Source organism: Acyrthosiphon pisum, chromosome A1 (assembly GCF_005508785.2).
Source record: "Acyrthosiphon pisum isolate AL4f chromosome A1, pea_aphid_22Mar2018_4r6ur, whole genome shotgun sequence".
NCBI lineage: Eukaryota > Metazoa > Arthropoda > Insecta > Hemiptera > Aphididae > Acyrthosiphon > Acyrthosiphon pisum.
Window position 1 is genome coordinate 113,956,660 of NC_042494.1, and position 14,423 is coordinate 113,971,082.

General features: G+C 26.2%; 2 protein-coding genes across 3 annotated transcripts in view; one reads left to right on the forward strand and one right to left on the reverse strand.

Moving 5' to 3' along the window:
• Positions 1-10,752, forward strand: part of LOC100160232 (PDZ domain-containing protein 2) — a 21,079-nt gene extending 10,327 nt beyond the window's left edge. The window contains exons 1-6 of one of the 2 annotated variants that reach the window (XM_016806893.2): positions 4,306-4,750; positions 8,482-8,648; positions 8,719-9,757; positions 9,821-10,359; positions 10,418-10,547; positions 10,625-10,752. In XM_016806893.2, coding sequence (XP_016662382.1) covers positions 8,495-8,648; positions 8,719-9,757; positions 9,821-10,359; positions 10,418-10,547; positions 10,625-10,679 — 1,917 coding nt within the window. In that variant the 5' untranslated portion in view covers positions 4,306-4,750; positions 8,482-8,494 and the 3' untranslated portion in view covers positions 10,680-10,752. Of the gene's footprint in view, positions 1-4,305; positions 4,751-8,481; positions 8,649-8,718; positions 9,758-9,820; positions 10,360-10,417; positions 10,548-10,624 lie in introns of those variants that run through there. The other variant, XM_008187840.3, reaches the window with a different exon arrangement.
• Positions 10,753-11,764: 1,012 nt separating this feature from the next.
• LOC107884538 (WD repeat-containing protein 64-like) lies at positions 11,765-14,423 on the reverse strand. Its single transcript, XM_029486323.1, has 4 exons — positions 14,385-14,423; positions 12,817-13,008; positions 12,542-12,730; positions 11,765-12,474 (listed from the first exon to the last, which is right to left on the reverse strand). The coding sequence occupies exons 1-4, from the start codon at positions 14,421-14,423 to the stop codon at positions 12,232-12,234; spliced, it is 663 nt and encodes a 220-aa protein (XP_029342183.1). The 3' UTR covers positions 11,765-12,231.

Consider the following 14,423-nt stretch of genomic DNA (forward strand, 5'->3'; position numbering starts at 1 on the left):
TTTGACTCCCTGGTTTGAACACATAAATGCCAATGGTATTATTTATAACAAGATATTACACTAATATATAGGTGGTCATAAAGACATATAGTAATATATATAATGTATTAATAGGTATGTTTATGAATCAATCAAACATAGCAATATTATAGTATACAACTGTCATAGTTGATGATGTAATATTAATTTAAATAATTTAATAAATTGTTAATTGACAACTATCATACACTATAATATTATTTATGCCTAGCTACTTAGGTAAAAATAAATATAACTAGAGGAAAAAAAATAATGTTATGGTTTATGGGTTACTAGGTATACTTATTTAATACAATCAATGAATTTGTTAGACTTAATACTCTATTGGCCTTCTCAAGAATACATCATTTTAAATAGGTATTTAGGTATACGTCATAAATCATAAAATATTTTAATCTTATAACAATATTAGGTACATTTTTAAATTGTTACTTTTTAGTTACACTGTTTATAAACCATATTATTTCTAATTTAATATAAGCGTTAGGTATTATACCTACCTCTAATCTTATCAAGCAGAAGTAACCGTTTAGCTTAAAGTAGAATTGTTGAGCAAAAAATCGTAGAATAACTGCCCTGCAGGGCAAACCACTATTTTTGTATAGGTAGTTAATGATTGGTTTAGTGTTAAATAGGTATACTCTAATTAGTAATTATATCAATAGTTTCTAAAAATGTTGGTTTCCTGTTGAAAAAGTGAAAATCTAAGAATGTACTACTATAAAATATAGCAAGTATTCTTTTTAACAGCCAAAATTTTAAATTTTTCAAATTATAAATAGATAACAAAAATGTATTGAGTAAATACATCGGTGTTTTACATCAAAAGAAATATTATATTTGGTACCTATATTGTTTATACATAATCATAATTTTTCATAGTATCATACTAAATTAGGAACATTATAAGCACACTAATTTTTAAAATCAAATATTTTTAAATACGTTATTAATATAGACTATAGTTTTGTTACTACGTTAGTTGCCAACTAAAATAATATTTTTTAGTTATTTATTAAAGTCGTAATATAATCTTTGTAAACATGGTGATTCGTTTATTTATAATCTGATTAAAAGTGTGCAGAATATTATATAGTTATACATTTTTAATGTGCGTATAATGTATTATAATAAAAATAACATATTAAAACTAATATTAATTAACTAAAATATTTTGTAGTGACTTATTGGCTATATTAGACATATTATAGTTTTTACTTTACAGATGACTTAAATTATAGCTACAGTAGGTATTCCTATAAGAAATTTAAATATTAAATTTTTATACCCATAAAAAAATAATAATATTGTATAATATTATTGGTACATATAGGTAACATATGTTATTAATTTTTTTTTCTGTGTTTGACATCACCTTTAAGGATAGTAAAATTGCTTTGAATTTCTACTTTTAACGTAGTTTCTGGTAGAAAATTAGATCTGATTACTACTTTGGAGGTAAAAATAAAAATGCTAGGTGCTTTTCAAAACAAAATTAGGAAAAAACGAGAAATTTTACGGAAAAATCTGATTAGTTTTTATTATAACTGAAAATAAATACCTAACTTTAGAGATTCGACATTTTCAATAAATAGGTATTAGCATTTACTCAGTGGTGGTTAAATGGTGGAGGGATAAGGGGGGATAGATCACCCACACCATTACCTTTTAAGGTCCTGAGTGGAGCGATGAATGTATTAATTATCCAATGATGTGTATTTTTAATTTTTTTTTAATGTTGTGTGTGTATACACGATAAGTACCTAGTCGAAATTATTTTTCAATTTTTGACGTAAACATTTTAAATAAGTAAAATTGTTTTTAAAAATGCAGGCAAAACAAAAAAATTAAGGAAAACGGAAATTTTTAACAAAATTGATTTTTGCTTGTGGTATAACTCTAAAAAAAATACCGCAGATTCGTGAATTTTTCACTGAATATTTATATCAGTATTTTCTATACGCCATACATTTTGATTCATGTTAATCTGTTTACAGACATTTGGAATTTTTTATTTTAATTATTTTTTTAAAATTAATATCAATAAAAAATATTTTGCTCTGTCAAAAAGCTTGGGAATGTAATACAAGGTTCCTCATAAGTTCTTGTAAGTGGAAATTCAAAAAAAAAATCGACCGCAAACCCACAATAATTTTTTATTAGAATTTCTCATTAAGAAAAAAAAAGTTAGAATTTTTACAAAATACGTGAAATTCACGAAAATGTTGCAAATTATTTTGAGTTGAAAATTCATAAAAATTGTCCTTTTTTATATTTTATATTTGAAAATTTAACACAAGGTTTCTCATAAGTTTATCTACTTTTAACCATAAATGATATATTAATGAGCGTTTGAAGTTTAAATTCTCCTCGTATTCTATGGAATTATTTTCTTATAATATTTTGTTGAAATTCAAAATTGAATAACTGTGGATACTTCAAATTTACGCCAAATGTTTATTTTATAATTTTTTTTGGTGTTTTTTTCTATAAATGTAAATAACATTTTCTTCGTTCGGTCAAAAAGCTTAAAAATGTATTACAAAACTCCCCATACATTGTTACAATATTAGTTTATAAATATTGAAAATACATATCTATGCTTTTTTTTGTTTTTTATTTATTTGCATTTAAAGTTCATATTTTGACAAAATTAATCATATTGAAAATTTAAAATTATTTTGTAGTTAAATATGTATTCAATATTCAATTTTAAAGCTAAGGAATAAGGATTGAAAATTTAAAACAAGGATCAATGTAAGTTAAAGTAGTTAATTCTGGAACCAAAAAATCTGATAAATATATAAACACAGTATATTTTAAATAATATACTCTGTTCAAAATATTCGCTCATTTAAATTTTCAAATACAATTTTTTACGACATAAAATTATTTAACCTACTGTATACTATACTGTAGTTACTTATGCCGAATAGTAAGATAAATTTCTTTAACACAATAATATTGTATTAAAATTTACCTACTTGTCTTAGAATCGTTTTTCTTATGAAATGATTTTATAGCATTGAATTCAAATTGAACACATTCATTACAGTGACTCTCTAGAGTCTAGACACCTAATGTACAGCGGAACGTTACCCACTTACTCATTTTTTTCAATGTTTAAGATCTGATAACCATAAATTATAATAGTTTTAATAATTAAATAGTGGATGTTAAAAGATCCCCTGACAAAATCATTTAACCACCACTGAATTTTATTAGACATTTTATAATTTTTAAAATATTTTGTTACATTTTGTGATATTTATAGATTTTTAAATTTTCTACTGGTAATTTTTTCTTGTTGTATGTATGTTCTATATTTATGAACAATTTTTGTTTTGAGTGTAAAAACTTGAAAATGTAATACATAGCTCCTCATATGTTCATACCTCGATTGAAATCTATCAAAAATACATAGTCGTTTAATAATAATCGTTTTAAAATTCACATTTTTAATAAATACGTCAAAATCACAAAAATGCTAAAAACTATTTTGTATGGTCTAGGCCCAACAGTACATCGTTATATTGAATTAAAAGTTAATACATTTAGTAATATTATAACACATTATATTAAAACATAATAATTACCTACCAAGTACCAATAGGTATATTATAAATGCGACTTGTTTTGGCAAAAATTAGTTTAACCCTACCGGGCCTACCGTATTACCATTAGAAAAATCAATTACCAATAATAATATAAATATTTAATAAAATAGAACATTTGTTGGCTGACAGTAAACTGTCGATCATACTATGTATTGATTTGTCATTAAATCCAAATTAACGTCCATTACAACAATGATCTACTGACCACAACAGTGACCAGGTAGGTAGGTACTCAATGATGAGGTATACTCTCGAGACTTAAAATACAGCAGAGTGTAGATATAGGTATACCCGACGTTATTTATTTTAATTTTTAGGATAGGTATTTTATATCCTATAGGCTATAGTTGGAATATATTATACCCCACGTGACTAACCGTGTAACTTTTTATGCCAAGGTCATAAATATGGAGAGATTAAGCAATGATATAAATATATTTTATTTGTATTACAATCAATTACACCTAGAAAGTTATTTTATTGTATTTTTAAGCGTTTTTACTTTTTTTATAGTTAATAAATATTATAGTTTTTCAATTCTCTTCTAAAATGTTAATTTTTGTTTTTCATTATATGTATCAAATATATTATAAGCATGATGATATTTGTATTAATACTTAATAGTTAATCTAATACTAATTGATTATGGTGTTTCGAGGTATACTTTAATATAATAATTAAAAGTAAATCAAAAATAATGTTAATGATTTAGAACAATAATAATAGTGGGGGTATTTGCCATCTGGGTCGGGACCATTGGTGACTGACGGTATAAATATCAGGTGACTAACTATAGTTATGCTTTTTTATAGTAATGCAAGCCGAAGGTTTAAGTAAACTTTGTGATTAGGATTAGCCGCAGTTCAGTATTAAAGTTGATAAATTCAGAAATCAAAAATCGTAACTCGTTAAGTCGTAACTCATAACAAATCAATTTTGATTTCTGATTTCTGATAATTAACTATTCTAGTGTATTTTGATTGGTTTATATGTGATTTAAATATTATATTTTACTACGTAGGTACCTATAATATTATGTAAATATTGAAGTGTGCGGAATTATTCCTGCTGAATGGGCTTCTCCCGCGGGTCACGTATGTAGCTTTTTTATAATGATATTATAACAAAAACCGGTTGTAGTAGTTTTCTAAGTTTGCCTCTTATAACAGTACTTGTTCTGGTCAAACGGCACTGTTGTAGTAGGTACCTATAAAACTGCATATATAGGTGTGGTGCCCGGTGTTTGTTCCCAAGCAAAGAACACGCAGTTAACCGGCCGTGTCCATTCAACGTTATTCAAAACGCATTTTATTTAGAACTAATTACAGTTTTTCATAATACTAAGTAAAATATTTTTATATAATATAGGTAGTAATGTATAAATTAATAGAATTGAAAATAATTTGAAATTAACCTGTTTTTTTATTAATGTATCTATTAAAATAATAAATTAATTGTAATAATAGCAATGAATTGCCAATGATAAATAAAGATAATCCCGCAATCGATTTTTTTTGCCGATTAAGTAAGAGTTGACCGAGTTTAGTTGTATTGGGTTGGGCAAATGGTTTCGTTTTAATATATCGAAATAAATATACAATAATATTACCTATTGTTGTGTATGAATATTAATATATTATATACACATAATTTAATAATTACATAGATACCTACTAGGATTTTCATTAAAATAATACTATATGAATAAATGATCTTTAAAATAAAATGGTTGACAATAAACAATTGATAGCTTAACACAATGTTATGTAGGCATAGTTTTATTTGTAGGTATACTATATTTGAATTTTTACGAGAACTTATCCTGATTTATAAACAAACGGTTAAAATAGGTAAATAAAACATTACATTACATTACATTTATACAGATCTACTAGGTACCTAATACCTATAATACCTATGTTAATCAGTATCAGCTATTCTACTATAATATATTAGCTATTCTTATATCTGGCTAACAGACTATAATATTATTATAGTTACTATGTAGGTATATTTTCATAATATATTATATTATATTACATTTATATCTGTATGCCTAATAGATGTTCAACCTAACGGAAGTACCACTGACATTAGTAACGAAATGGCTTGTTAGTTGTTTGCTTGCGCTGTCTAACCTGTAGGTTTTATTATTATTATTATTTTTTTTTTTGTCGCCCCCTATCCGGTCACCTGTGCATAAGGTGTAGGTACCTACGAATCGATTTGTATATTATATAAAACGACTTCGTCCAGTTCTTTTCAGTGGGCGGTCAAGTACAACGACATACCACATTAACTCGTGTTACAAATAATACTTATACATTATAAACTTATAACGATTCGTCGTTTCATCATAGATCTCCGTAGTTTTTCTCAACACTCGATAAACATCATAATAGACACAATGATTGTATTAACAACAATAATTACGATTGACGATGATAGTAATAATAATATTAATGTGAATGAAAATGTTGTCAGGTCATTGATTTTAATGTTGTCGAGTGTATATACAAGTTTTTTTTTATTATTTTGGATTCGTTTTCCTCACGGGGTCATAATAGTCATACGTATGTTGTAGGTACTATCACATAATTTCCATTTAATGGGTTATAGTTAAATTAGTATTATGAGTAGTATACAGAGCGTGTAGGCACACAATAAATATATGCCATATAGGTACCTATGTTATAATTTCCTAATGATTTTACCGTGGAAATCAAAAAGTTTAGTCCCGACCGAGTTACTGTAGCTTAACGTGCCTGCTATGGTGCCAATTGTGTGTAAAAATGCATGAACAAATGTACATGATTCAGCGCAGACAGTTATTTACAAAAATATACATTTGGCAAACTTTCAAACTGGCGTGTAAACAACGTTTACCAATATGCCATTGTACATTTACCTATAATGTGGTTATAAACTACATATTATGTAAATACATCGAAGAAGGTATCAAACAACGTGAGTCTATCAACATTTATTACATCATGTTTATCATTTATAAATAACTAAAAATCTTTTTATTAGGTACTTTATAGACTTATTAGTTTTTACTGTCATTCAATTATTAAAACATTAACACTTTAAAATAATTTTTGAATAAAATTATATTGGGTAGGTACCTATAACATTTTAGATATTTAAATTCTTATAATATATATGTATAAAATATATCATGTAGGTATTTAAAAACAATATTTGATAAATAAATACAAATATTATATTATATAGGTCCAAGTGTACAACACTACAATAAGTTATAGATGCATATTTTGTACCTACTTTCGTTGTATTAAAAATATTTTTAATTTCTACGTTCTATACATACATATAGAAATACTATAGGTACGTAGTAAACATGTTACTATTTGTTTTATGGACTGATATTCAAAGTGAATAATTGGAAGTCAAATGTAAATTATGCTCAACCTTTTTAAAGCTTGTGTTGTGACTTACGATTTAGGTACCTAACCCGTACCTACATAACAAATATTATTTAAAATTTACATTTATTATTATTATGACGTGCATTGCATTTTAAAATATTCAACACTAGGTCATTCAAGATTTAATTAAATCAATCTAATTATATTTTTTCAAACATATCTGAATATTTATATAATTCAAATGTAAATTGTATTAATGTTAACAAATTATATTTTAATATAGTGCATACAATTCTGTTACTTAATCGATGACTAGATATTATATTGTGAACATATATCTAACCTTATAAATACCATGTATAGCTTATACCTGTCTATATTGTATTATACATATTGATGGAATTACGTAATAGATAATTGACAATTGTCAATTTAATATTAGAAAGATTTTGAAATATAATTATACATCTGCCCTACTTTAAAATGGTCTCTTGTATCATGTATATTTTATTTTTTGTAATAAAATATATAGTGTAAATGTAGTAAAAGTTTATTAATTCGTTTTATGAAACAAGGATATATCATAGGTAGGTACTAGGTACTCATACAGTCATAGTATAACCTAAAAATGTTGTATAAAAATTTGATTAATTGACTAGACCAACTGAAATTCACATTAAACGTTTAATTTATTGAACATATTGTAAGTACTTACATTTTAAAAGTTTGAACTGTGTAAAAACGGTAAATCGTATATTTCTTATAATTTATTTTATTCTAACTTACAAATCGTTTTTATGAATATAAAACTATAGGAATATATATATAGATATAAAAACAAAATTAGAATACGAGTTCTATTTCGAATTTTCTACTTCAAATTTTCGTATAAGAAAATACTATGAAAAAATATAATATTATAATATTATATTAACAGATATTATTATTAAGTCTAAAACACTAAAATGATGTTTTAAAATATTAATTTAGGTACTTAATTCATAAATCATAATAATGTTTAGGTATAAACTATTATTGTAAATTATTGATTGGTACTTATTAACCTATAGACTAGAATAATATTGGACCTTTTGGTTTAAACTTTGATATAGAAAGTAGAAGAATGTATTAATACAATTAATTATTAAATCAGCGCATTCCATTTTAAACCACACGGAAATTTTATACATTTTCCTATGAGATTTCTCTTGGTCATAAACTTAGAAATATTCAATACAGCAATATCAAAAAGAACAGGTTTAAATCTCATTTTCTCGAATGTTAACGAACTTAATTTCTTTACGAGTTTACTCGTACTATAATAATTGTATTTTACTCTGTACCTATATTTGTGAAATGTTCACGAGATGATCATGTTAGGGTTTTTTATGTATGCGTAATATATATTTAATATTTTATAATATAATTTTCAGCTGATACAAAACCATGAGACTTTTCAAAAGGCGTTGTTCTGATCCAAGTCCTCAACTTGTTAGTTTATCACCTATTGAACAGGACCATAGAGATGTATCGCCCGGCTATGCAACTCCAAAAGGATGTACCACACCTGATAATGGTTCACCAAAACCTCACAAAAAAAGTAAATTTTTCGAAACATCTGTCTAATTATTGTTTATAATAAAATTTAATTGTGTACTATTATATGTTAGGTTTAGCAACCTGGGGTAAAAAAGTTGGAAGAAAATGGGATCAGTTAAAAAGAAGTGATTCTTCTGAAATACTCCAAGTTTCTCCTAATCGTAGAAGACAATGGTCACCTATATCTACGAAAGATAAAAATAATCAAAATATTGAATTGCATCAAAATTACATTGATAAATTACATAATAACCAAAATAAACGTTTATCAAGAATAGAAAGTATTAGAAGTATTGAAGAACCAAGGACTTTAGAAGAAAAAGATCAAGATTGGCTAAAGAAAAAATGTCAAAAAGGTCTTGAAGATCTATACGCCATGGAAAACCCTTCAAAAATAAAAATAATTCCTCCTAAAGTTATTTCTATTAAAAGAACGGCATTATCTGTTAACATTGATGAGAATCCTCTCGAAGAACAGTGCATTTTAGAATATCTTATTTCTAATAAAAAGGTATTAGGTTTAACGAAGAGTATTGATGACCTTCAGACTCTAAATTATGAAGACCTTCTTAATGTGTTCAATCAAGCTACAAATCGTGCAAATCAAAATTCTTATCTTAAAAACCGAAGGAGAAGACATACAAGTTTTGGTGAAACGTTTATGATAAATAAAATGGACGAAAAGAATCGTGTGATAATAAAAGCAGATGAAAGTGGTTATGAGAGTGATTCGACTAGAAATGGTGGAGACTCACCCAGAGGGTCAATTAAATCACAGTCTTCAGTTGATAATGATGAATTTTCTAGAAAAAATGTTCGTATGGGTATACGAAGAGGTGATGTTAAGGAACTTCAAATTGGATCAAATGTAGAGGTCTCATCATTAATATGTGACGAATGTAAAAAACCGGAACGAAATATGAGTCTTTATCAAAGGTTTTTATTGAAAAAAAGTAGCTGCATAGGTCCAAACGATCGCCATATCGAGATGAAAACCATACGGTTTAGCAAACGCCTTGGTGAAGACGTTGGAGTTAATGTAGAGTGTCGAGACTCTTCTTCGAGAACTCGTACATTAATTATTACAGCTTTGACAGGTCCAGCAGCTAGGTAAGATAAAATACTCTAATACTGTACTTTCAAAATAATAATGTACTGTGTCAATTTTTTCAGGGATGGTAAATTATGTATCCAAGATGAAATAATAAAAATCAATGGTACCAGAGTAAAGGGTTTAAGGCGTCAAGATGTGGAATCGATAATGCGTTCATCGAAGTATAGCGTAGAATTTGTTGTTTCTAGATCTAAATGTCAACCAATCTCAAATACAGAACAAGTTTTATTAATTCAAAAACCCCCAACTGTTCCTAAATACCCAGCAAAGTCAGAAGAAGTACATGAGCCTCTTTATTCTAGACAATCATCTTTGCCAGAAATCAAGTTAGAGGAAAAACCTAAGATGACTGGAATGCGTAAATTCTCTGTGCATTTAGATCAAACTCGACCCAAACATACTCAGCTTCCTCGATTGCCAAGACCTAGATCATTATCTATATCTTTAAAAACGATAATATTTCATAAAGGACCAGGATATAAGTCTTTAGGTTTCAGTATCGTTGGTGGAATCGACTCTCCGAAAGGATGCATGGGGATTTTCGTTAAAACGATTTTTCCTACAGGTCAAGCAGCAGAATCACAGCTCTTAAAGGAGGGTATGCCAAAACTAAATTAGTCTTGTTGATATGTTATATGATTATTTCAATTTAACAGGTGATGAAATTATCAGTGTAAATGGCAAAAGTATGGATGGTTTCAAACATTCTCAAGCAATTGCGCTATTTAAAGAAGTAAAATGTGGCCAGATTGTTATTGAAGTTGGACGAAGAGATCTCATAAAAAGGTAAATCATAGAATATTTATCTGTTTTTATAGCATAATCAAATATGTTTTTTAATTTGTTATTTATATTTTTTGCAGGGGCAATAAATCTAAATCTTGCGATGAATTAGACAAAGTTGTTAAAGATCGTTGAATATATGATATTATTTATTGAAATTACATTCTGTGATATGATATACGAAAATAAATAAATTAAGACTAATATTATGTATTATTAATAAATTATTAATAATACAGTTGATGTAAAACATTTTTATTTCTTTTTTTAGAGAGATAGTAGACACATAAAAATATATGTGAAGTTAGCCCCCACCTCCTTGCTATTATCGTACACTGGACAAATATTGTGTTGGTTTTTAGAATTTCATTATTTTAGCGTGAGATAATAAATTGAACTTTTCATACATTTTTAACCACAAATATCTTGTAAATGTTGTGTTTTGACGAATTTTGTTTAAATTTGAACTTCAAATACTTTTAAATTAAATATGCCTATGTGACTATGTACCTTTAATATTTTTGAATGGATACAATAACAACTTATGAGGAACCTTGTATTACATCTTCAAGATATTTTACCAGAGAAAAAAATGTTTGTCCACATTTCTAGAATAAAAACTTATAAAATTTAAAAACGGAAAATGTCTATGAATATCTTATAAAGAAACAATTTTTTTGAAAAGTTTATCATAAATATAAAATAAACATTTGGTGAACATTTCAAATATCTGCTCCCTACTTATTTATTTTAGATTCTGAGCAGAGCGATGAAGATGAATGTATTGATTTTACAATGATATGTGCTTTTTTTTTAATTTTTAATTTTTTATGTCTGTCATCACCTATCAGGTCAGTAAAAATGCTTAGATTTTCTTCAACAGTATCTTTTCTGATAGGAAAGTGAATCTAGTTGGTACTTTGGGGGATCAAAAATAAATTATTAACATTTCAAAACAATGTATAAAAAATAAGTACAAAAATAGTATTGTACATAATTGTGAGGGATGGATATTATTAAATAAATTCGTTTATAATTCTTTCAATATCACCATCTTCGTCTAGTTCCAATTTATTTATAATTTCCATCAAATTTTTGATGTTAATCGGGTTTTTTTTATTGTGTTCCTTAACGGGTGACTTAACTTTTTCATCATATGCAATCCCATCAGAAAATATTTCATCCATTTTTTCCATAAACGGGAACCTTGATTTTGTTGCATCGCTCAACACCAAGTTCTTAGACAGTTCTAATTTATATACTGGACATAAGTGCATTGCTAAATAAGGTGTTCCATTTTTTACCATTTCATCTACATGCTTCTTCATTTTAGTATTTATCGGTTTTTTATGTGTATCCAGGTTAAAAGCTTCATGGTCTAACGGAGGTCTTGATTTAATAAGTAATTTTTTTATTTTATAATTATCTACTTTCGGTGATTCTATTAATGTGCTATCAATTTCGTCAGGGATAATCTGATCGGTGTCACTGAAACTCCATTCTGATGGAAGCGCTGGTTTTTTGTCTTCTATTGGCGGAGGGAGAGGAGAATGATTTTGGGAATAATCCTTTAAATTTTGTTTTAATATTGATAAATAGTTAGAGCAAACAATTAACAATACTTCAGATTCCCAGTTTTCCCTGAAAAAAACATTTTGGTTGTTATAAAATATTGAGTATTTATTATTTATATAGATGTATTTAAAATTACTAACTTGGGCATATAAACACTTGTTTGTACGCTAGTTATATTACTTGCATCAATGGACTTTAGTGACGCCTGTTCTTCTGGTGGTTGTTTTATGATTGGTCCTGGATAAAATGTTCGAGCACTAAATTCAACAGATTTTCCGAGTACATTATACACTGGGAAATCAAATTGAATTGTTTGTAAACAAACATAGGTATTTAAACTCCATACCTTGAGTACCTATTTCAAAATAAAAAATGTACTTTTAATATACATAAATATAATATACATATATTTATTGTATTACTTCGTCCTTTGAAATGCTAATCACAAGATTGAAATGTTCAAAAATTCTAACATCTACAACTGAATTTTTATGCCCTTCTAATTTAGCAAGATATATTTTTGTTACTACTGGATTCCATATATAAACTTTATGCGAACATCCAGTCACTAATAGTTTAAGTGTTGCATTGTAATGAAAACATCGTACACCCTATTATAATATTTTCAATACACATTATACAATCCAAAATTCCAAACATAAATGCACTAATTTATATGGAACTACAGTCAATATACATGTCGAATATGAAATACATATGGATTCCATTCATCTCTTATATGCTTGATGACTAGAGATTGCCTGTGGTCTTGACAACAACTTATTGTAGCTTCATCAGATTGACAATAAATAATATGTTTAATACTATCTGGATGAATTGAAATTCCACATGTGTGTACTTTAACCCATTCTTGTTGATACTCTAAATCCTATTAGACATAAAAATTATATTAAATAATACAATTTTAAATTAATTAATCAATTAATATTGCAGTATATAGGTGCATATATCGGGTGATCCAAATTAACGTAAGAAACTCATTATTTCAGAAAAAAACTAGGTAACGTTTTTGAAAATATTTTTATTAAAACATAACTTATTACAAAATAACATTTTTGAAAATAAATATAGTTTTTACTTGTCTTATTATTAATTATTATTTATCAACATACATTTTTCTATACATTCAGAAGCAGATTATTATTTGGAGTATTTCGATGCATATAAAAATCAAATTTTCGACAAGTATAGTATATTAGTTGTAATTTATAAATATTTAAAATATTTATGAGTGGTGTGGTGAACCAGTAGGGGTACCCCTGTATCACTGCACTCCGTTCATCTAAACTTTAAATACTAATAACTTATAAGCTACTCTTCCAAAATTCAATATTTTTCTACATAGAAATACTTCCAAAATATATGTTGCAACATAAACATAATAATAAATTCCTTCAATTTGTACATTCAGTTTACAATTACAGTTATTTTAATAGATTGCACTTTTATTATTTAGGTATATAAATATATATACCTATACCCAGGGATGGAAAACGTTTTTAAAAAACGTTATTAAACGAAAAAAACCAAAAAACGAAAACAATTAATAAAACAAAATCAAAAAACAACTGAAAAATGATTACAAAAAATCCCCAAAACCAAAAAAAATTTAATAACGAAATCAAAAACGAAACGAAAACAAATAATTATAGTATTATAAATTATAATATTTAAACCAGGAAAAAAAAATTTATCAATAATGCACTTTTTAAAAATTTAAAAACATTTTAATTTGAAATCAGAAATTTTTAATTTTTAATTTTTATATAAATTATAATTTTGATTTAAAATTTAAATATTAAGAATAATTAATTTTAATTTTTAACTTTTAAATACATTTCTATATTGCATGTTACTATAATAAAAAAATTAAAAAAAATATTATCAAAAACGTAATTTGGAAACAATAAGAAAATAACGTTTTTAAAAACATTAATCAAAAACGTTTAAAAACGTTAAACAAAATCGATATTTTTTAAATCAATAAACTAAAACGAAATCGTAAAAATTAAAAACGTTTTCCATCCCTGCGTCTATAGTCTATACCTATATAGGTATATTTTTCTACTTTAATACTTATAAGTTATATGTTGCGATAATGGTAACCATACACAATTTATTTGTATAATTATAAATATTATATAGGTAGATATACATTTTTAGTAAATGTTATATCAAGACATCAAGTACAGTTCTGTACCTATTACTTTCAAGCTTCAGTTATAGTAGGTAGTTTAATATTACATAAGCTATGCCAGGGAAAACAAATGTAGTAGTTTGCAT

Excerpts from the sequence above, each read along its gene's own strand:
- LOC107884538 (XM_029486323.1), bottom strand. The coding sequence starts at position 14,423 with ATGCAAACTACTACATTTGTTTTCCCTGGCATAGCTTAT. Across the intron at positions 12,731-12,816 it reads ATGTATTTCATATTCGACAT|GGTGTACGATGTTTTCATTA; the intron begins GTATATTGACTG and ends ATATTATAATAG. Across the intron at positions 12,475-12,541 it reads TTAGCATTTCAAAGGACGAA|GTACTCAAGGTATGGAGTTT; the intron begins GTAATACAATAA and ends ATTTTGAAATAG.